At 61.6% G+C, this 21957-nt stretch overlaps 1 protein-coding gene across 1 annotated transcript; it reads right to left on the reverse strand.

Moving 5' to 3' along the window:
- Positions 1-5279: 5279 nt before the first annotated feature.
- On the reverse strand, positions 5280-14914 carry LOC136000753 (kallikrein-14-like). The gene is made up of 5 exons (XM_065654709.1): positions 14869-14914; positions 10673-10835; positions 8173-8426; positions 6934-7070; positions 5280-5572 (listed from the first exon to the last, which is right to left on the reverse strand). Exons 1-5 carry the CDS (start codon positions 14903-14905, stop codon positions 5411-5413), a joined length of 753 nt encoding a protein of 250 aa, XP_065510781.1. The 5' UTR covers positions 14906-14914; the 3' UTR covers positions 5280-5410.
- Positions 14915-21957: the final 7043 nt, after the last annotated feature.

The raw sequence follows: 21957 nt of genomic DNA on the forward strand, positions 1-21957 counted from the left end.
AACTCTTCTGCTTCCTCCTCCTTGGCCCAGGGCAATTGACCTCCCAGAACCTCACGCTGCCCTTGGATGCCTCCCTGGGGCTGGGGCTGTGGGTCGTGGCCCCTGGAGACGTGGGTCATGGCCCCCCCGTTGTTGTGGGTCACGGTTCTTCAAGGCCATGGGTTAGAGGGACCCTTGGATGTGGGTTGGTATGGAGCGTTGCTCCCTGGGGACGCTGTGGGTTTCAAGGTCATTGCTCCCTGTGGTTGTGGGTCATGTCCCCCATGGCTGTGGGTCGTGGTTCCCCGTGGGTCCCCGTTCCCCGTGGCCATGGGTCCAGGGTTCCCCATGGCCATAGGTCATGGTTGTCCATGGGTCTGAGTCATGGTTCCCCGTGGCCACGGGTTGGAGGCATCTTTGAGTCATGGTTTCCCATGGCCGTGGGTCACAGATCTCCATGGCCGTGGGTCACTGGTCCTCATGGCCATGGGACACGGGTCCTCATGGCTATGGGGTCACTGCTCCACATGGAGGAAGGTGGTGGGCCCCATGGAAGTGGGTCAAGGCTCCACGTGACTGTGGGTCACGGTTCCCATGGCCATGGGTAGGAGCCACCCATGGGTGTGGGGCACCACTCCCTGTGGACGTGTGCCATGGGCCCCACAGATAAGGGCAGGAAATGGGTCCCATGGGTGCTGGTCATTGCTCCCCATGGGTGTGGGAGGTGGGCCCCATGGATGGAGGTGGTGGGACCCATGGACATGGGAGGTGGGCCCCATGGATGTGGGAGGTGGTGGGACCCATGGATGGGGGTGCTGGGACCCATGGACAAGAGGTAGTTGGGACCCAAGGACATGAAAGGTGATGGGGCCCACGGATGGAGGTGGTGGGACCCACGGGCATGGGAGGTGGTGGGACCCATGGACATGGGAGGTAGGACCCATGGATGGAGCCGGTGGGACCCATGGACAAAGAAGGTGGTGGGACCTGTGGACAGAGGTGGTTGGGACCCAAGGACATGGGAGGTGGTGGGACCCGTGGACACGGGAGGTGGTGAGACCCGTGGATGGAGGTGGTGGGACCCATGGACATGGGAGGTGGTGAGACCCGTGGATGGAGGTGGTGGGACCCATGGACATGGGAGGTGGTGGGACCCATGGACACAGTAGGTAGGACCCGTGGACTTTGGAGGTGGGACCCATGGATGGAGGTGTTGGGACCCACGGACACGGGTTGTGGTTCCCTGCAGAGAAGCTGAATGAGGGTAGGAAGCCAAGGCTGGAGGGCTGGACATGGGGAAGGAAGGATGGAGCCACCACGGAGAAGGAGGGAGGGACAGAAATGGGGGACGGAGAGAAGGAGCAAAGCCTGGAGAAGGACGGATGGACGGAGTGATCATGGAGAAGAAAGGATGGATGGAGAGCTGGAACCAAGGGGTGGAGCCAACGTGAAGAAGGAAGAAAGGTCGGGGATGAGTGACAGAGGGACGGAACGAGGCTGGAGAAGGAAGGATGGATGGACACCAGGGACGGAGAAGGACTAGAGAAGGAAGGGGAGAAGGATGGAGGAAACATGGAGAACAAAGGGTGGGTGGAGATCAGGGGTGGTGCAAACGTGGAGGAGGAAGAAAGGAAGGAAGGATGGAGATCAGAAATAGAGGAAGCCTGGAGAAGAAGGGGTGGGTAGAGATCAGGGATGGATCAAACATGGAGAAAGGGGGAAGGATGGAGATCGGGGACAGCCTGGAGAAGGAGGGATGGGTGGAGATGAGGGGTGGATCAAACCTGGAGAAGGAAGGATGGAGATGGAGGGAACCTGGAGAAGAAAGGATGGATGGAGATCAGGGATGGAGGGATGGATCAAACATGGAGAAGGGGGGAAGGATGGAGATCGGGGACAGCCTGGAGAAGGAGGGATGGGTGGAGATGAGGGGTGGATCAAACCTGGAGAAGGAAGGATGGATGGAGATCAGGGATGGAGGGATGGATCAAACATGGAGAAGGGGGGAATGACGGAGATCAGGGACAGCCTGGAGAAGGAGGGATGGGTGGAGATCAGGGCTGGACAGAGATCAGGGACGGATCAAACCTCGAGAAGGAAGGAGGTCAGGGACAGAACGAGCCCGAAGGACCCACAGATGGAGACCAGGGGGTGGCAGGAGCACCCACGGACCGCGACCTCTTGCCCAAGTCACCCCCCACCCCCGACCCCACCAAACCTGTGGGCCCCATGTGGGGCGGGGGGCGCCCGCCCGGCTCCGTCTCCTGTGTCCCGCCCGTGGCTCCCGGAGGACGTGGGGTCGGGGTGGGTGGCCGAGATCCCGCTGGTGGCTTCCGTGTCCCGTCCCCGCCAAACCCGGCGAGCAGGAGCCAAAACCCGACCCGACCGGCCCCGCCGTGTCGCCACCGCGCCCGGCCCCGCCCATGGGCGCCCGTGGGTTTTATAACGGCGCCGGCGCCCGACCCACCCGGCGCTGAGCTGGAGGCGTCTTGACGGGCACCGAGACGCCTCCAACCTTAATCCCCCAGCCCCGCCTTGGCTTGCGTCACGATTGGCCGGTCGGCTCGGCCGGCCGCCGATTGGACGGGGGATTACGCGGTGGTGAGGAGGTGCTGATTGGGTGGTTGGCGCTGGGGAGGTGGCCATGGTGGGAGGTCAACCAGCGTTGGGAAGATGAGGGAGGTGATTGGCTGGTCGTGGCAGAGGGGAAGGCGTGAGGTTGGCCAATCAGCTTTGGAGACCAGGACGTACTGGCTGGCCAATCAGCTTTGGAGACCAGCATGTGCTGGTTGGCCAATCATCTTTGGAGACCAGCACATACTGGTCAGCCAATCAGCTTTGGAGACCAGGGTGTACTTGTTGGCCAATCAGCTTTGGAGACCAGGACGTACTGGCTGGCCAATCAGCTTTGGAGACCAGCATGTGCTGGTTGGCCAATCAGCTTTGGAGACCAAGACGTACTGGTTGACCAATCAGCTTTGGAGACCAGCACATACTGGTCAGCCAATCAGCTTTGGAGACCAGGGTGTACTTGTTGGCCAATCAGCTTTGGAGACCAGGACTTACCGGCTGGCCAATCAGCTTTGGAGACCAACATGTGCTGGTTGGCCAACCAGCTTTGGAGACCAAGATGTACTGGTTGGCCAACCAGCTTTGGAGACCAGGTCCTACTGGTTGGCCAATGAGTTTTGGAGACAAGGATGTACTGGTTGGCCAATCAGCTTTGGAGACCCCCACACATGGGTTGGTGGCCAACTTGGAGGGCTGGAGCAGAAGACTGAAGCTGTGACACGTGTCTATACATCCATGACATGTCCACACCTCCCGACACGTCTGCATGTCCAAGCCCCAGGTCTGCATGCCCATGACACGTGTCCACATGTCCATGACGTGTCCACATGTCCATGATACACATCTGCATTTCCATGACACACATCCACATGTCCATGACACACGTTGCCGTGTCCAGGACACACATCCATGCATCCATCACACATGTTCACGACACGGGTCCACAAGTCCATGACGTGTCCACACATCCATGATGCACATCTGCACACCCATGACACATGTCCATGACGTGTCTGCATGTCCACGGCACGTCCACTTGTCCATAACATGGGTCCAAATGTCCATGACACGCGTCAACACATCCATGACACGTATCCATGACACGTGTCCATGACACACGCGTGCAGGTCCATGACGCACATCTATGTGTCCACAACACACATCGACACATCCATGACCCAGGTCTGCACACCCAAGACACGTGTCCACACACCCGTGATATGTCTCCACGACACAGGTCCATATGTCCATGACACACGCCTATGACACGTGTCCACAAGTCCCTGACATATGTCCACAACAGACGGCCACAGCACGTGCCCATACGTCCATGATACACGTCTGCACGTCCATGACGTGTCCACACACCCACAACATGTCCACTTGTCCATGACACATGTTGCCGTGTCCGTGACACATGTCCACTTGTCCATGACACATGTTGCCGTGTCCGTGACACACGTCCACATGTCCATGACACACATCCACATGCCCGTGACACACGTTGCCAGGTCCGTGACGCGCATCTGCACGTCTACGACACACGTCCGCACGTCTGTGACATGCGTCCATGCGTCCATCACGCGTGTCCCACCACCCGCCCCCTCCAAGCCCCAAGCGGACCCAACTGGGGGGTCAATGGTGTAAACAGGGTGTGGCGGCTCCTTGGGCGGGGCCGCCCGCCCCGGGCGTGGCCCGACTGGTTCTCTCCATGGGAGGGCTCGTTAGCGGCCGCCTCGTTAGGCGGCTCTTAATTGGTGCCAATTAGGACGCCCACGCGCTGCCGGGAGGAGCCAACTTCCTGCTTTACTCCAGGGTTACACCTCAGGGGGTGGCGGTGGCACCACGGGGTGGCCCCTGGGTGGCGAGGAGTTGCCACCTTGGCCACGAGGTGGCAGCTGCAGGTCACCACCCACCAAAGGCCATGAGTTGCCACCACGGCTACCGGACATGTGTTTGCAGGTTGTCGCCATGGCCACCAGCCACGAGGTTCCCACCATGGCCACAAGGTGTGTAGGTGAAGGTTGCCACCGTGGCCACCAGCACCAGACATGTGGTTGCAGGTTGTCACCATGGCCACCAGCACCAGGTGGCAGTTGCAGGTCACAAACGCGGCCACCAACCACCAATGGCAATGAGATGCCACCATGGCCACCAGCCACCCATGGCCATGAGTTGCCATCATGGCCACCAGCACCAGCCATGTAGTTGCAGGTTGTCACCATGGCCACCAGCCACCCATGGCCATGAGATGCCACCATGGCCACCAGCCGTGTGCTTGCAGGTTGTCACCATGGCCACCAGCACCAGGTGGCGGTTGCAGGTCACCACCATGGCCACCAACCACCAATGGCCATGAGTTGCCATCATGGCCACCAGCACCAGACAGGTGGTTGCAGGTCGTCACCGTGGCCACCAGGTCGTGGTTGCAAGTCACCACCATGGCCACCAGCCACCCACGGCTATGAGATGCCACCATGGCCACCAGCCGTGTGCTTGCAGGTTGTCACCATGGCCACCAGCACCAGGTGGCGGTTGCAGGTCACCAACGCGGCCACCAACCACCAATGGCCATGAGATGCCACCATGGCCACCAGCCACCCATGGCCATGAGATGCCACCATGGCCACCAGCACCAGCCATGCGGTTGCAGGTTGTCACCATGGCCACCAGCCACCCACGGCCATGAGATGCCACCATGGCCACCAGCCGCGTGCTTGCAGGTTGTCACCACGCGTTTTATTGCAGGAGCTCTTCCTCCCAACGCGGGGCGGGCGGCGTGGGATGGGAGGAGGGAGGCCAAAGCCCTTCCCCGGCGTTTCTGGGGGAACGGGGCGAGGAGAAGCCGTGGGGCGGTGGCTCAGTCGTGGCCGTTCTTCTTCATGGTGCTGTGGATCCAGGAGGTGAACTCGCAGACGCGGGTGTAGACGCCCGGCTTGCCCCGCTGCCCGCAGACCTGCATGCCCCATGACACGATGCCCTGCAGCTCCTCCCGGCACACCAAGGGACCTCCGGAGTCGCCCTGGCGGGGACAAGAACCTCAGGAGATGGCACCAGGGTTGGGTCAACCAAACTGGCCCAGCTCTACCCCACGGGGAGACCTCACGACCCATCGCTCTCCCTTGGACGCCACACGGCCTATTGGGCAGGACATGGAGAGCACCATGGCCTACGGGGTCAAGGCATGGAGACCATCATGGCCTATGGGGTGGAGCCATGGAGACCATCACAGCCTATGGGGTCAAGGCATGGAGACCACCATGGCCTATGGGGTGGAGCCACGGAGACCATCACAGCCTATGGGGTCAAGGCATGGAGACCACCGTGGCCTATGGAGTCAAGGCATGGAGACCATCACAGCCTATGGGGTGGAGCCATGGAGACCATCACGGCCTACGGGGTCAAGGCATGGAGACCACCATGGCCTATGGGGTGAGGGCATGGAGACCATCATGGCCTACGGGGTCGAGGCATGGAGACCATCACAGCCTAAGGGGTCAAGGCATGGAGACCACCATGGCCTGTGGGGTGGAGCCATGGAGACCATCACGGTCTATGGGGTCAAGGCATGGAGACCACCATGGCCTATGGGGTGGAGCCATGGAGACCATCACAGCCTATGGGGTCAAGGCATGGAGACCACCGTGGCCTATGGGGTCAAGGCATGGAGACCATCACAGCCTATGGGGTGGAGCCATGGAGACCATCACAGCCTGTGGGGTCAAGGCATGGAGACCATCATGGCCTACGGGGTCGAGGCATGGAGACCATCACAGCCTAAGGGGTCAAGGCATGGAGACCACCGTGGCCTGTGGGGTGGAGCCATGGAGACCACCATGGCCTATGGGGTGGAGCCATGGAGACCATCACAGCCTATGGGGACAAGGCATGGAGACCATCATGGCCTACGGGATTGAGGCATGGAGACCATCACAGCCTAAGGGGTCAAGGCATGGAGACCACCGTGGCCAATGGGGTGAGGGCATGGAGACCATCACGGTCTATGGGGTCAAGGCATGGAGACCACCATGGCCAACGGGGTGAGGACATGGAGACCACCACGACCAATGGGGTACAGTGCTTGGGGGTCCCTAGAGCACCCAAAGGATCCCTATAGCAATTAGAGCACACAGGAGGTCGCTGTAGAACCCACTGTACCCATGGACCCCAGGTGGTTCCTATAGCACCCAGGGGATCCCCGTGGTCCTTACGGGTGTCCCTAGAGCTGCCAGCGTCCCCAAGACCAACCCTCCATGGAGTGGAGTTGGACGTCAAGTGACGTCCCCACCGCCCCCCGAGCTCTTCTCCTTTGGGGAAGGTGGGGCCACCCGGAGCACCCCCTGTGGGGCCGGGGCAGGCAGGGGGGATCCCATCCAACCGTACCTGGCAGGAGTCGGTGCCCCCCGAGGTGACGCCGGCGCAGAGCATGTTCTTGGTGATGCCCTTGGGGTAGAGCTTGGCGCACTCCTCATTGGGGATGGTGTAGACCAAGCCACACTGGAGAACATCGGGGAAGTACCCTGGGGACAGGGGGACATGGTGGTCAGGGGGACATGGGAAGGTGACATCAAGATGGGAGCCAACTGGTCACGCTGGAGGTGGTTTGGAGATTCCTGTGGTCATGGCGTGGAGCTGGTGGGGGATGGAGACCAACACGGCCACCCCATGGACCACAGGTGTCCTCCAGATGTCCTGTCCTGGTTTTGTTAAAAACAAGTTTCTCTTTTAGTGAATTTCCCTGCCAGCTAAAGTCCTCTTACTAACTGCAGTTTTCCTGAAAGTTAGGTACGTGTTTCGGTAGACATAGCAATGGAACGCAAGGTCGTTGATAATGATGCATCCCGCGAGATGTGCAAGCAGGAGGTGAACTGAGAATTGACCAACTAAAGTATTCCATCCCATTCACCTCAGACTTCATATAAAAGTGGGAGATCACGAGGATCTCGTCCCTTTTTCCTTATGGCCGACGTTGGGAGAGGACCTTGCGAGTCGTCCCTGCGAACTGAGGCCAAGTGACAGACTGAATCCAGCTCCGGTTGGCTGCAGAGTCCAGTCCAGGACTTTGGGTGCCGGCCCTACACCTGCCGGAGCAGCTGCCGGGACTTTCAAGATTGGTTTTGTATATTTTGTATCATTTTCTCTATTTTTATTAGTAGCATCAGTAAAACATTTTTAATTTTTCCAACTCTCTTCTCTCTGTCCTTCTTTCCCTCCCAATCGCCTGTCCTTAGTGGGAAGTGGGGAGAGGGCGGGGCTGAAGGGGGAAGCGCGGGGAGAGGAGGTTAACAATACATCTGCCGTGGATTTATTGTCACCCCGCAATCAAACCACGACATACCCCCAAGACACCGAGATATCTCCAAGACACCGAGATGTCCCCAAGACACCGAGATGTCTCCAGAATGCTGAGATGTCCCCAAGACACTGAGATGTCCCCAAGACACTGAGATGCCCCAAAGGTGTTGAGATGCCCCAAAGGTGTTGAGATATCTCCAAATGGTTGAGATGTCCCCAAGGTGCCGAGACATCCGCAAGATGCTGAGATGTCCCCAAGACACCAAGATGTCCCCAAACCACCAAGACGTCCCCCCCGATGAGGTGTGAGGAGATGTCTCCACCTACCTTCAGGGCTGCTGGTGCTCCCCCAGCCCGAGACGATGCACTCGGTGTTGGGGGGTGGACAACGCTTGGGCAGGGCCACCGGCTGGACGTGCTCGGTGAAGTGGATGGGCTTCTGGAGCTTGAGGAGCATGATGTCACTGTCATGGCTGGTGGGGTTGTAGTTGGGGTGGACAAAGGCCTTGGCCGAGTTGACACATTGTTCTGTCCTCTCCTTGGTCTTCAAGCTGTGGTCGCCCATGCGGATGGGGATGGAGCTGGTGGAGAGAAGACCATGGTGAGGTTCTCCGGTGGATGTGGCACCATGGAAGGTCCACATGGTGGAGAAAAGACCATGGTGAGGTTCTCCGGTGGATGTGGCACCATGGAAGGTCCACATGGTGGAGAAAAGACCATGGTGAGGTTCTCTGGTGGATGTGGCACCAAGGGAGATCCACATGGTGGAGGACGGGAGAAGCCACCAGGAAGTAAGATAAGAGGCTTCTCCTGTCATTCATGGAGGGGAAAATTGAGGCAGGTCAACCAAAGAGTTGGCCGATGTGAGTCCTTCATGGTCCAGCCCAAACTGGAGAAGAACCAGCTCCAACCTACCCAAAGAAACCCTAAAATTTAGGTTTTCTTCCCCATTTTTCTGGCAGATCCTTCCCGTGAACCAAGACTTGGCCAGGAGAAGCTCAGGCCACCAGAAGGTCCTTCTGGGAGCCCACGTGGGTGGTGGTGGTGGCCAACTGGCTGAGGTGGGGAGGAGGCCCTAAGCTGGAGACACCCCCACGATGACCATCTCCAGCACTGGGGTTCTCCACTGTTGATGTTCTCCACCATTTAGCTCCCCCACCTCTGAGCTTCTCCACCGTTTACGTTCTTCACCACAGGTGTTCTCCTACATTGACATTCTCCACCGTTGAATTTCTCTCCCGTTGACCTTCTCCATTGTTTATGTTCTTCACCATCAACATTCTCCACCACTGACCTTCTCCACCACTGACCTTCTCCACCACTGACCTTCTCCATCAACATTCTCCACCACTGACCTTCCCCACTGTTGGGGTTCTCCACCACTGACCTCCTCCACCACTGACCTTCTCCACCTCTGACCTTCTCCATCAACATTCTCCACCACTGACCTTCCCCACTGTTGGGGTTCTCCACCACTGACCTTCACCCCCATTGACCTTCTCCCCCATCGACCTTAACCACCATTGACCTTCAGCCCCATTTACCTTCCCCACCACTGACCTTCTCCACCACTGACCTTCACCCCCATTGACCTTCTCCCCCATTGACCTTCTCCCCCATTGACCTTCATCCCTTTTGACCTTCACCCCCATTGACCTTCTTCCCCATTGACCTTCTCCACTTTTGACCTTCACCACCATTGACCTTCTTCCCCATTGACTTCTCCACCACTGAGCTTCACCCCTATTGACCTTCACCGTCATTGACCTTCACCCCCATTGACCTTCTTCCCCATCGAGCTTCACCCGTATTGACCTTCAACCCCATTGACCTTCTCCACTTTTGACCTTCTCCCCCATTGACCTTCACCCCCATTGACCTTCTTCCCCATCGACCTTCACCCCCATCGACCTTCTTCCCCATCGACCTTCTTCCCCATTGAGCTTCACCTCTATTGACCTTCAACCCCGTTGACCTTCTCCACTTTTGACCTTCACCCCCACTGACCTTCTTCCCCATCGACCTTCTTCCCCATTGAGCTTCACCCCTATCGACCTTCAACCCCATTGACCTTCTCCACTTTTGACCTTCTCCCCCATTGACCTTCACCCCCATTGACTTTCTTCCCCATTGACCTCTCCACCATTGAGCTTCACCCCTATTGACCTTCACCCCCGTTGACCTCTCCACCATTGAGCTTCACTCCTATTGACCTTCACCCCCATTGACCTTCTTCCCCATCGACCTTCTTCCCCGTCGACCTTCTTCCCCATTGAGCTTCACCTCTATCGACCTTTAACCCCGTTGACCTTCTCCACTTTTGACCTTCACCCCCATTGATCTTCTTCCCCATCGACCTTCTTCCCCATTGAGCTTCACCCCTATTGACCTTCAACCCCATTGACCTTCTCCACTTTTGACTTTCTCCCCCATTGACCTTCACCCCCATTGACTTTCTCCCCCATTGACCTTCACCCCCATTGACTTTCTTCCCCATTGACCTCTCCACCATTGAGCTTCACCCCTATTGACCTTCACCCCCATTGACCTTCAACTCCATTGACCTTCTCCACTTTTGACCTTCACTCCCATTGACCTTCACCCCCATTGACCTTCTTCCCCATCGAGCTTCACCTCTATTGACCTTCAACCCCACTGACCTTCTCCAATTTTGACCTTCACCCCCATTGACCTTCTCCCCCTCCATTGACCCAAACCCCAACCAGCTCCTCCCAGCCCCGTCACCACCATCCGCCCCCTGCCGGCCGCCCCCGTGGCTCCTTCCCGCACCCCCCCACCCCACGGCGGGTGCCGCCACCCCACCCACCTCTGGGTGTTGCAGTGGGCGGCCGTCAGCACCCACTGGCGGGCGACCAGGACCCCCCCGCAGTGGATGTTCTGCTGGGGTCCCAGCAGGACCACCTGGTACGGGTGGCGCTTCTTGGGGCAGCTCTGCCCCCCCACGATGCGGTTCTCATCCCCCACGGCCGCTGGGGGGCGCCGGGGGGCTCAGTGCCTCCCAGTGCCTCCCAGTGCCACCCAGTGCCTCCCAGTGCCTCCCAGTGCCCTCCAGTGCCCCCCAGTGCCCCCCAGTGCCCTCCAGTCCCTGCCCAGACCCTTCCCAGTGCCTCCCAGTGCCCTCCAGTCCCTGCCCAGTGCCTCCCAGTGCCATCCAGTCCCTTCCCAGTGCCTCCCAGTGCCCTCCAGTCCCTCCCAGTGCCTCCCAGTGCCCTCCAGTCCCTGCCCAGTACCTCCCAGTGCTGTCCAGTCCCTGCCCAGACCCTTCCCAGTGCCTCCCAGTGCCTCCCAGTGCCCTCCAGTCCCTTCCCAGTGCCTCCCAGTGCCTCCCAGTGCCCTCCAGTCCCTGCCCAGTGCCTCCCAGTGCCATCCAGTCCCTTCCCAGTGCCTCCCAGTGCCCTCCAGTCCCTGCCCAGTGCCTCCCAGTGCCTCCCAGTGCCCTCCAGTCCCTGCCCAGACCCTTCCCAGTGCCTCCCAGTGCCCTCCAGTCCCTTCCCAGTACCTCCCAGTGCCTCCCAGTGCCCTCCAGTCCCTGCCCAGACCCTTCCCAGTGCCTCCCAGTGCCCTGCAGTCCCTTCCCAGTGCCTCCCAGTGCCCTCCAGTCCCTTCCCAGTTCTTCCCAGTGCCCCCTAGTGCTTTCCCAGTCTCTCCCGCCCCCCCCAGTCCCCTCCCAGCTCCCCCCCAGTCCCCTCCCAGTTCCTCTCCGTTTCCCCCAGTTCCTGCAGTGCCTCCCAGTCCCTTCCCAGTGCCTCCCAGTTCCCTCCCAGCACTCCCTAGTGCTTTCCCAGTCCCTCCCAGTGCCCCCCAGCGCCTAACCAGTGCCTTCCAGCACCCTCCCAGTTCCCTCCCGGCATCTCCCAGTGCCTACCCAGTGCCTCTCAGTCCCCTCCCAGTGTCTCCCAGTTCCTCCCAGTTCCCCCTAATGTCTCCCAGTCCCTTCCCAGTGCCCCACAAAGCCCTCCCAGTGCCTCCCAGAAACTTCCAGAGCCCCCCAGTGCTCCAAAATCCCATCCCAGTGTCCCCCAGTTGCCTCCCAATGCCCCCCATTCCTCCCCAGTTCCCTCCCAGTGCCTCCCAGTGCCCCCCAGTCCCCTCCAATCCCTTCCCAGTGTGTCCCAGTGCCCCCCAGTCCCTTCCCAGTGCCTCCCCGTGAGTCCCAGTCTCCTCCAATCCCTTCCCAGTGCCTCCCAGTGCCCTCCCAGCGCCCTCCCAGCGCCTCCCAGTTATTTCCCAATGCTACCTCGCTCCCCCCGCTGTGGCCCCCACTGCCTCCCAGTACTTCCCAGTATCACACCATTTCCTCCCACTGCCTGCCAGCTCTTCCCAGTAGCCTCCAGCTCCCTCCCAGTGCCTCCCAGTTCCCGCCAGTTCCCTCCCAGTCCACCCTCAGCACCTTCCCGTCCCCTCCCAGTAGCCCTCAGCACCTCCCAGTGCTTCCTCATTCCTTCCCCCGTGCCACCAGTTTGCTCCCAGTGCCCCCAGTTCACATCCTGCTCCTTCCCAGTACCCTCCCAGTGCCATCCGCTGTCCCCCGCAGCCTCATCATTCCTTTCTATGCTCGACCAGTGCTCCCAGTGCTTCCCAGTACCTCCTCTTACTCACACCAGTATGATCCCGCTGCCTCCCAGTGTCCCCAGTTCACCTGCAACTCCTTCCCAGTACTCGCCAGTGCCCTCCCTGTGCTTTCCAGTCTGTTTCCCAGCAGCCCCCAGTGCTCCCCAGTTCCATCCCAGTAACACCCAGCGCCTCCCAGTGCCCTCCTAGCACCCACCAGTCCCCTCCCAGTGCCCCCCAATTCCCCGCCCAGTGCATCCCAGTGCCCCCCAATACCCTCCCAGTGCCCCCAGGATCTGCCCAGTGCCTCCCAGTTCCCTCCCACTGTCTCCCAGTGCCCCCCTGGTGTTCCCCAGACCCTCCCGGTCCCACTCCCAGTTTCCCCCAGTTCCCTCCCAGTGCCTCCCAATTTCCTCCCAGTGCCCCCCCCTCAGTCCTTCCCAGTGCCCCCCAGTCCCTCCCAGACCCCCCAGTGCACCCCAGTGCTTTCCCAGTCCCTCCCAGCATCCCCAGTCCCCTCCCCGCTCCCCCCCAGTACCCTCCCAGTGTCTCCCAGTTCCTCCCAGTGCCTCCCAGTGCCCTCCCAGCACCCCCTAGTGCACCGCGGTGCTTTCCCAGTCCCTCCCAGCACCCCCAGTCCCCTCCCCGCTCCCCCCCAGTACCCTCCCAGTGTCTCCCAGTTCCTCCCAGTTCCCTCCCAGCACCCCCTAGTGCACCCCAGTGCTTTCCCAGTCCCTCCCAGTGCCCCCCAGTGCCTCCCAGCACCTCCTAGTGCCTACCCAGTGCCCCCCAGTACCCTCCCAGTGCCCCCCAGTACCCTCCCAGTGTCTCCCAGTTCCTCCCAGTGCCTGCACCAGTTACTCTCAGCTCCCCCTCACTCCCTCCCAGTACGTTCCAGTGCCTCCCAGTTCCCTCCCAGCACCCCCTAGTGCACCCCGGTGCTTTCCCAGTCCCTCCCAGCTACCCCCTCAAGCACCCTCCAGTCCCTCCCAGTGCCCCCCACTGCCTACCCCGTGCATCCCAGTACCCTCCCAGTATCTCCCAGTTCCCCCTAGTGCTTTCCCAATGCCTCCCAGTGCCCTCCAGTCCCCTCCCAGTGCCCCGCAGCTCCCCCCTCCCAGTTCCCCCTAGCGCCATCCCAGTGCGTCCCAGCACCTCCTAGTGCCTCCCCAGTGCCCCCCAGTACCCTCCCAGTGTCTCCCAGTTCTTCCCAGTTCCTCCCAGTGCCCCGCAGCTCCCCCCTCCCAGTTCGTCCTAGCACCTTCCCAGTGCCTCCCAGGGCCTCCCAGTGCCTACCCAGTGCCTCCCAGCACCTCCTAGTGCCTACTCAGTGCCCCCCAGTACCCTCCCAGTGTCTCCCAGTTCCTCCCAGTGTCTCTCAGCGCCCCGCAGCTCCCCCCTCCCAGTTCGCCCTAGCGCCTTCCCAGTGCCTCCCAGTGCCCCCAGTGCTCACCAGTGCCTCCCAGCACCTCCTAGTGCCTACCCAGTGCCCCGCAGTACCCTCCCAGTGTCTCCCAGTTCCTCCCAGTGTCTCCCAGTGCCCCACAGCTCCCCCCTCCCAGTTCGCCCTAGCGCCTTCCCAGTGCCTCCCAGTGCCTACCCAGTGCCTCCCAGCACCTCCTAGTGCCTCCCCAGTGCCCCCCAGTACCCTCCCAGTGTCTCCCAGTGTTTCCCAGTGCCCCGCAGCTCCCCCCTCCCAGTTCGCCCTAGCGCCTTCCCAGTGCCTCCCAGTGCCCCCCAGTGCCTACCCAGTGCCCCCAGTACCCTCCCAGTGTCTCCCAGTTCCTCCCAGTGTCTCCCAGTTCCTCCCAGTGCCCCGCAGCTCCCCCCTCCCAGTTCGCCCTAGCGCCTTCCCAGTGCCTCCCAGTGCCCCCAGTGCTCACCAGTGCCTCCCAGCACCTCCTAGTGCCTACCCAGTGCCCCACAGTACCCTCCCAGTGTCTCCCAGTTCCTCCCAGTGTCTCCCAGTGCCCCACAGCTCCCCCCTCCCAGTTCGCCCTAGCGCCTTCCCAGTGCCTCCCAGTGCCTACCCAGTGCCTCCCAGCACCTCCTAGTGTCTCCCCAGTGCCCCCCAGTACCCTCCCAGTGTCTCCCAGTGTTTCCCAGTGCCCCACAGCTCCCCGCTCCCGGTTCGCCCTAGCGCCTTCCCAGTGCCTCCCAGTGCCCTCCAGTGCCTACCCAGTGCCCCGCAGTACCCTCCCAGTGTCTCCCAGTTCCTCCCAGTGTCTCCCAGTGTTTCCCAGTGCCCCACAGCTCCCCGCTCCCAGTTCGCCCTAGCGCCTTCCCAGTGCCTCCCAGTGCCCCCCAGTGCCTACCCAGTGCCCTGCAGTACCCTCCCAGTGTCTCCCAGTTCCTCCCAGTGTCTCCCAGTTCCTCCTAGTGCCCCGCAGCTCCCTCCTCCCAGTTCGCCCTAGCGCCTTCCCAGTGCCTCCCAGTGCCCCCAGTGCTCACCAGTGACCAGCAGCAGCAGCGGCAGGACTCGCTCCATGGCAGCGGGAGGAAGAGGAGGATGAGGAGGCAGCGCCGGATCGGGCCCCTTAAATGCCCGCGGGCTCCGGGAGGGACCCGGGACGCGCCCGGGGGGGGCGGGGACACCCCGGGCCACGCCCAGCGGGGGGGGGCGGCACCAGTGCTCCCAGTAACAGCCTGGAGCCTTCCCAGTGCCTCCCAGTAACAGCCTGGAGCCTTCCCAGTACCTTCCCAGTGCTCCCAGTAACAGCCTGGAGCCTTCCCAGTGCTCCCAGTAACAGCCTGGAGCCTTCCCAGTCCTCCCAGTGCCTCCCAGTAACAGCCTGGAGCCTTCCCAGTGCCTTCCCAGTAACAGCCTGGAGCCTTCCCAGTACCTTCCCAGTGCTCCCAGTAACAGCCTGGAGCCTTCCCGGTGCCTCCCAGTAACAGCCTGGAGCCTTCCCAGTCCTCCCAGTAACAGCCTGCAGCCTTCCCAGTGCCTCCCAGTAACAGCCTAGAGCCTTCCCAGTGCTCCCAGTAACAGCCTGGAGCCTTCCCAGTGCCTCCCAGTAACAGCCTGGAGCCTTCCCAGTGCCTTCCCAGTAACAGCCTGGAGCCTTCCCAGTGCCTCCCAGTAACAGCCTGGAGCCTTCCCAGTGCCTTCCCAGTAACAGCCTGGAGCCTTCCCAGTGCCTCCCAGTAACAGCCTGGAGCCTTCCCAGTGCTCCCAGTAACAGCCTGGAGCCTTCCCAGTCCTCCCAGTGCCTCCCAGTGCTCCCAGTAACAGCCTGGAGCCTTCCCAGTGCCTCCCAGTAAGAGCCTGGAGCCTTCCCAGTGCCTCCCAGTAACAGCCTGGAGCCTTCCCAGTTCCTTCCCAGTGCCTCCCAGTATCAGCCTGGAGCCTTCCCAGTGCCTTCCCAGTGCCTCCCAGTATCAGCCTGGAGCCTTCCCAGTGCCTCCCAGTGCCTCCCAGTAACAGCCTGGAGCCTTCCCAGTGCCTTCCAGTGCTCCCAGTAACAGCCTGGAGCCCTCCCAGTCCTCCCAGTGCCTCCCAGTAACAGCCTGGAGCCTTCCCAGTGCCTCCCAGTGCTCCCAGTAACAGCCTGGAGCCCTCCCAGTCCTCCCAGTGCCTCCCCAGTGCTCCCAGTAACAGCCTGGAGCCTTCCCAGTGCCTCCAAGTAACAGCCTGGAGCCTTCCCAGTGCCTTCCCAGTAACAGCCTGGAGCCTTCCCAGTGCCTCCCAGTAACAGCCTGGAGCCTTCCCAGTGCCTTCCCAGTGCTCCCAGTAACAGCCTGGAGCCTTCCCAGTGCCTCCCAGTGCCTCCCAGTATCAGCCTGCAGCCTTCCCAGTGCCCCCCAGTAACAGCCTGGAGCCTTCCCAGTGCCTCCCAGTGCCTCCCAGTAACAGCCTGGAGCCTTCCCAGTGCCTCCCAGTGCCTCCCAGTAACAGCCTGGAGCCTTCCCAGTGCTCCCAGTAACAGCCTGGAGCCTTCCCAGTGCCTCCCAGTGCTCCCAGTAACAGCCTGGAGCCTTCCCAGTGCTCCCAGTAACGGCCTGGAGCCTTCCCAGTGCCTTCCCAGTAACAGCCTGGAGCCTTCTCAGTGCCTCCCAGTGCTCCCAGTAACAGCCTGGAGCCTTCCCAGTGCCTCCCAGTAACAGCCTGGAGCCTTCCCAGTGCCTTCCCAGTAACAGCCTGGAGCCTTCCCAGTGCCTTCCCAGTGCTCCCAGTAACAGCCTGGAGCCTTCCCAGTGCCTCCCAGTAACAGCCTGGAGCCCTCCCAGTCCTCCCAGTGCCTCCCAGTAACAGCCTGGAGCCTTCCCAGTGTCTCCCAGTAACAGCCTGGAGCCTTCCCAGTGCCTCCCAGTGCCTCCCAGTGCTCCCAGTAACAGCCTGGAGCCTTCCCAGTGCCTTCCCAGTGCTCCCAGTAACAGCCTGGAGCCTTCCCAGTGCCTCCCAGTAACAGCCTGGAGGCTTCCCAGTGCCTCCCAGTGCATCCCAGTAACAGCCTGGAGCCTTCCCAGTGCCTTCCCAGTAACAGCCTGGAGCCTTCCCAGTGCCTTCCCAGTGCTCCCAGTAACAGCCTGGAGCCTTCCCAGTGCCTCCCAGTAACAGCCTGGAGCCCTCCCAGTCCTCCCAGTGCCTCCCAGTAACAGCCTGGAGCCTTCCCAGTGCCTCCCAGTAACAGCCTGGAGCCTTCCCAGTGCTCCCAGTAAGAGCCTGGAGCCTTCCCAGTGCCTCCCAGTGCCTCCCAGTAACAGCCTGGAGCCTTCCCAGTGCCTTCCCAGTGCTCCCAGTAACAGCCTGGAGCCTTCCCAGTGCCTTCCCAGTGCCTCCCAGTAAGAGCCTGGGCCCTTCCCAGTGCCTCCCAGTGCCTCCCAGTAACAGCCTGGAGCCTTCCCAGTGCCTCCCAGTGCCTCCCAGTAACAGCCTGGAGCCTTCCCAGTGCCCCCCAGTAACAGCCTGGAGCCTTCCCAGTGCCTCCCAGTACCAACCTGGAGCCTTCCCAGTCCTCCCAGTGCCTCCCAGTGCTCCCAGTAACAGCCTGGAGCCTTCCCAGTGCCTCCCAGTAACAGCCTGGAGCCTTCCCAGTGCCTCCCAGTGCCTCCCAGTAACAGCCTGGAGCCTTCCCAGTCCTCCCAGTAACAGCCTGGAGCCTTCCCAGTACTCCCAGTGCATCCCAGTAACAGCCTGGAGCCTTCCCAGTGCCTCCCAGGAACAGCCTGGAGCCTTCCCAGTGCCTCCCAGTGCCTCCCAGTAACAGCCTGGAGCCTTCCCAGTGCCTCCCAGTGCTCCCAGTAAAAGCCTGGAGCCTTCCCAGTGCCTCCCAGTAACAGCCTGGAGCCATCCCAGTGCCTTCCCAGTAACAGCCTGGAGCCTTCCCAGTGCCTCCCAGTATCAGCCTGGAGCCTTCCCAGTGCCTCCCAGTGCCTCCCAGTAACAGCCTGGAGCCTTCCCAGTGCCTCCCAGTGCTCCCAGTAACAGCCTGGAGCCTTTCCAGTGCCTCCCAGTAACAGCCTGGAGCCTTCCCACTGCCTCCCAGTGCCTCCCAGTGCTCCCAGTAACAGCCTGGAGCCTTCCCAGTGCCTCCCAGTGCCTCCCAGTGCCTCCCAGTAACAGCCTGGAGCCTTCCCAGTGCCTCCCAGTGCTCCCAGTAACAGCCTGGAGCCTTCCCAGTGCCTCCCAGTGCCTTCCAGTGCCTCCCAGTAACAGCCTGGAGCCTACCCAGTGCCTCCCAGTAACAGCCTGGAGACTTCCCAGTGCCTTCCCAGTGCTCCCAGTAACAGCCTGGAGCCTTCCCAGTGCCTCCCAGTAACAGCCTGGAGCCTTCCCAGTGCCTCCCAGTGCTCCCAGTAACAGCCTGGAGCCTTCCCAGTCCTCCCAGTGCCTCCCAGTGCTCCCAGGAACAGCCTGGAGCCTTCCCAGTGCCTCCCAGTAACAGCCTGGAGCCTTCCCAGTACTCCCAGTGCCTCCCAGTAACAGCCTGGAGCCTTCCCAGTGCCTTCCAGTAACAGCCTGGAGCCTTCCCAGTGCTCCCAGTAACAGCCTGGAGCCTTCCCAGTACCTTCCCAGTGCCTCCCAGTAACAGCCTGGAGCCTTCCCAGTGCCTCCCAGTGCTCCCAGTAACAGCCTGCAGCCTTCCCAGTGCCTCCCAGTAAGAGCCTGGAGCCTTCCCAGTGCCTTCCCAGTGCCTCCCAGTGCCTCCCAGTGCCTCCCAGTGTCAGCCTGAAGTCTTCCCAGTGCCTCCCAGTGCCTTCCCAGTGCCTCCCAGTGCCTCCCAGTGCCTTCCCAGTGCCTCCCAGTGTCAGCCTGAGGCCTTCCCAGTGCCTCCCAGTGCCTCCCAGTGCCAACCCACTGCCTTCCCAGTGCCTCCTGGGGCACCCTACTGTTTTCCCAGTGCCTCCCAGTGCCTCCCAGTGCTTCCTGTCACTCCCAGTGCCAGCCCGGTGTCTTCCCAGTGCCGTCCCATCCCAGTTCACCCCCAGACAACGGGACCCCAAAAAAAGGGGAGAGGGGACCCCAAATTGGGGAAAGGGGACCCCAAAGCCGTGGGTGGCCCCGATTCGCCGGTGTCACCGGGGTCACCTCCCGGCGGTGACAACGAGGAGGAAGTTCCCGGGGCTCCCCCACCCTGTCCCCACCCTCTGTCTGTCCGTCCGTCCGCCTCCGGTGACCCTGGTGACACCTCCGGGTCCCCAAAGCTGCCGGTGGTGGTGGCGCCACCCCCACGCGCCCCGTGTCACCTCCTGCCACGCGGCCCCGTGTCCCCATCCCGGTGTCCCCGGCCCGTCTCGTTTTGTCACCTGCCGAGAACTGGGGTGACAGGTTTGGGGACAAGGAGGTGGCTCCGGGGAGGCAGGTTCAGGTTGGGGACCCTGGGGACAAGGGACAGGGGTGGGGACAAGGGACAGAAATGGGAACAAGGGATGGGGACAAGGGACAGGGATGGGAACAAGGGATGGGGACAAGGGACAGGGATGGGGATGGGGACAGGGACAAGGGACAGGGGTGGGGACAAGGGATGGGGACAAGGGACAGGGATGGGGACAAGGGATGAGGATGGGGACAAGGGACAGGGACAAGGGACAAGGGATGGGGACAAGGGACAGGGATGGGGACAAGGGACGGGGACAAGGGATGGGGACAAGGGACAGGGACGAGGACAAGGGACAGGGATGGGGATGGGGACAGGGACAAGGGACAGGGGTGGGGACAAGGGATGGGGACAAGGGATGGGGATGGGGATGGGGACAGGGACAAGGGACACAGACAAGGGACAGGGGTGGGGACAAGGGACGGGGACAAGGGACGGGGACAAGGGACAGGGATGGGGACAAGGGATGAGGATGGGGACAAGGGACGGGGACAAGGGACGGGGACAAGGGACAGGGATGGGGACAAGGGATGGGGACAAGGGACAGGGATGGGGACAAGGGACGGGGACAAGGGACGGGGACAAGGGATGAGGATGGGGACAAGGGACAGGGACAAGGGACAAGGGATGGGGACAAGGGACAGGGATGGGGACAAGGGACGGGGACAAGGGATGGGGACAAGGGACAGGGACGGGGACAAGGGACAGGGATGGGGACAGGGACAAGGGACAAGGGATGGGGACAAGGGATGGGGATGGGGATGGGGACAGGGACAAGGGACACAGACAAGGGACAGGGGTGGGGACAAGGGATGGGGACAAGGGACAGGGACAGGGACAAGGGACAGGGATGGGGACAGGGACAAGAGACAGGGGTGGGGACAAGGGACAGGGACAAGGGACAGAGACAGGGACAAGGGACAGGGATGGGGACAAGGGACAGGGTGGGGACAAGGGATGGGGATGGGGACAAGGGATGGGGACAAGGGATGGGGACAAGGGACGGGGTGGGGACAAGGGACAAGGGACAGGATGGGGACAAGGGATGGGGATGGGGACAAAGGAGTGGGACACGCACAAGGGACAGGGATGGGGACAAGGAACAATGCCAGGGCTGGAGCTCAGAGGGACGTCACCAGCAGGGACACACATTTGTCCCCAGCGCCAAGTCAGATGTCACCAAGGGGGCTGGACACCCCGGGGGAGATGCCACCACGGGGACAACCATCTGTCCCCAACCCTCAGGTCAGATGTCACCCGTGGGACAGACGGCGCCATTGTCACCCCTTGGCCAACGGGTGTCCCCAAATGTCCCCTTGCCCCCCTGCCATGTCCCCTGAGGTCCCCACGAACTTGTCACCCTACAGGACAAGCCCTGTCCCCAAGGGGCCGATGTCCCCTGAGGGCCCCAAGACTTGGGGACAGTTCCCCGAAAAAGCTCCTTTCCCGCTCCCCCTCAGCTAATTAGTGGCCTAATTAACCCTAATGAGCTTGCCCTCCATGACCTCCTCGTGTCACCGTGTCCCCAAAGGGTCCCCTCACCACCTTCCCCAGGTGACCTCAGCTTTCACCGAGGCTCCTAATTAGCACTGCTGCTTGACCGGCAGTAATTAATTAATTCATTAATTAGGTACTTCGTTAGGGCGAGGTCGTCGTGACCAACGGAGCCGCCTGGAGAGTTTGGGAGACGAAACCTCCCGGCACCGGAAGGTGTCCAGGGATTTGGCCAAGGAGTAATTAGCTCCATTAATTAGTGGGGATTAATTAGTCGCTTTCCCCAGCGCCGGGGGTGGGAGGAGGAGCTGGTGTCTCACATCCCGGGGGGGGGTTTCTCGTTAGCGCTAACGAGGAAACACCGTCGGGGTCGCTTGTTAAGGAGTCGTTCCCCTCGGGATGGTGGGGTCACAGTTAATAGGTCGTTAATTAGTGTCCCAGTGTTAATTGGCCTGTTAATAGGAATCTGTCCCCCCAATCCAGTTACACCCCAGTTCTCAGTGACTCTCCCTCCCAGTGCTCCCAGTTTCCATCACCCCCGCAAACCAGTTACCCCTCTAGTTCCCACTCCCCAGTGCTCCCAGTGCCCCCAGTTTCCTGTCCCAGTGCTCCCAGTGCTCCCAGTTCCCACTCCCCAGTGCTCCCAGTGCCCCCAGTTCCCACTCCCCAGTGCTCCCAGTGCCCCCAATTCCCACTCCCCAGCGCTACCAGTGCCCCCAGTTCCCACTCCCCAGTGCCCCCAGTTCCCACTCCCCCGTGCCCCCAGCGCTCCCAGTTCCCACTCCCCAGTGCTCCCAGTGCCCCCAGTTCCCACTCGCCAGTGCCCCCAGTTCCCACTCCCCAGTGCCCCCAGTGCCCCCAGTTCCCACTCCCCAGCGCTCCCAGTGCCCCCAGTTCCCACTCCCCAGTGCTCCCAGTGCCCCTATTTCCCACTCCCCAGTGCTCGCAGTGCTCCCAGTTCCCACTCCCCAGTGCTCCCAGTGCCCCCAGTTCCCACTCCCCAGTGCTCGCAGTGCCCCCAGTTCCCACTCCCCAGTGCTCCCAGTGCTCCCAGTTCCCACTCCCCAGTGCTCCCAGTGCCCCCAGTTCCCACTCCCCAGTGCTCCCAGTGCCCCCAATTCCCACTCTCCAGCGCTACCAGTGCCCCCAGTTCCCACTCCCCAGTGCCCCCAGTTCCCACTCCCCCGTGCCCCCAGCGCTCCCAGTTCCCACTCTCCAGTGCTCC

The sequence above is a fragment of the Caloenas nicobarica genome, chromosome 34 (genome assembly GCF_036013445.1).
Source record: "Caloenas nicobarica isolate bCalNic1 chromosome 34, bCalNic1.hap1, whole genome shotgun sequence".
Classification (NCBI taxonomy): domain Eukaryota; kingdom Metazoa; phylum Chordata; class Aves; order Columbiformes; family Columbidae; genus Caloenas; species Caloenas nicobarica.

Excerpts from the sequence above, each read along its gene's own strand:
- LOC136000753 (XM_065654709.1), bottom strand. The coding sequence starts at position 14,905 with ATGGAGCGAGTCCTGCCGCTGCTGCTGCTGGTCACTG. Across the intron at positions 8,427-10,672 it reads GCCCACTGCAACACCCAGAG|CTCCATCCCCATCCGCATGG; the intron begins GTGGGTGGGGTG and ends TCTCTCCACCAG. Across the intron at positions 5,573-6,933 it reads GGGGCACCGACTCCTGCCAG|GGCGACTCCGGAGGTCCCTT; the intron begins GTACGGTTGGAT and ends TGTCCCCGCCAG.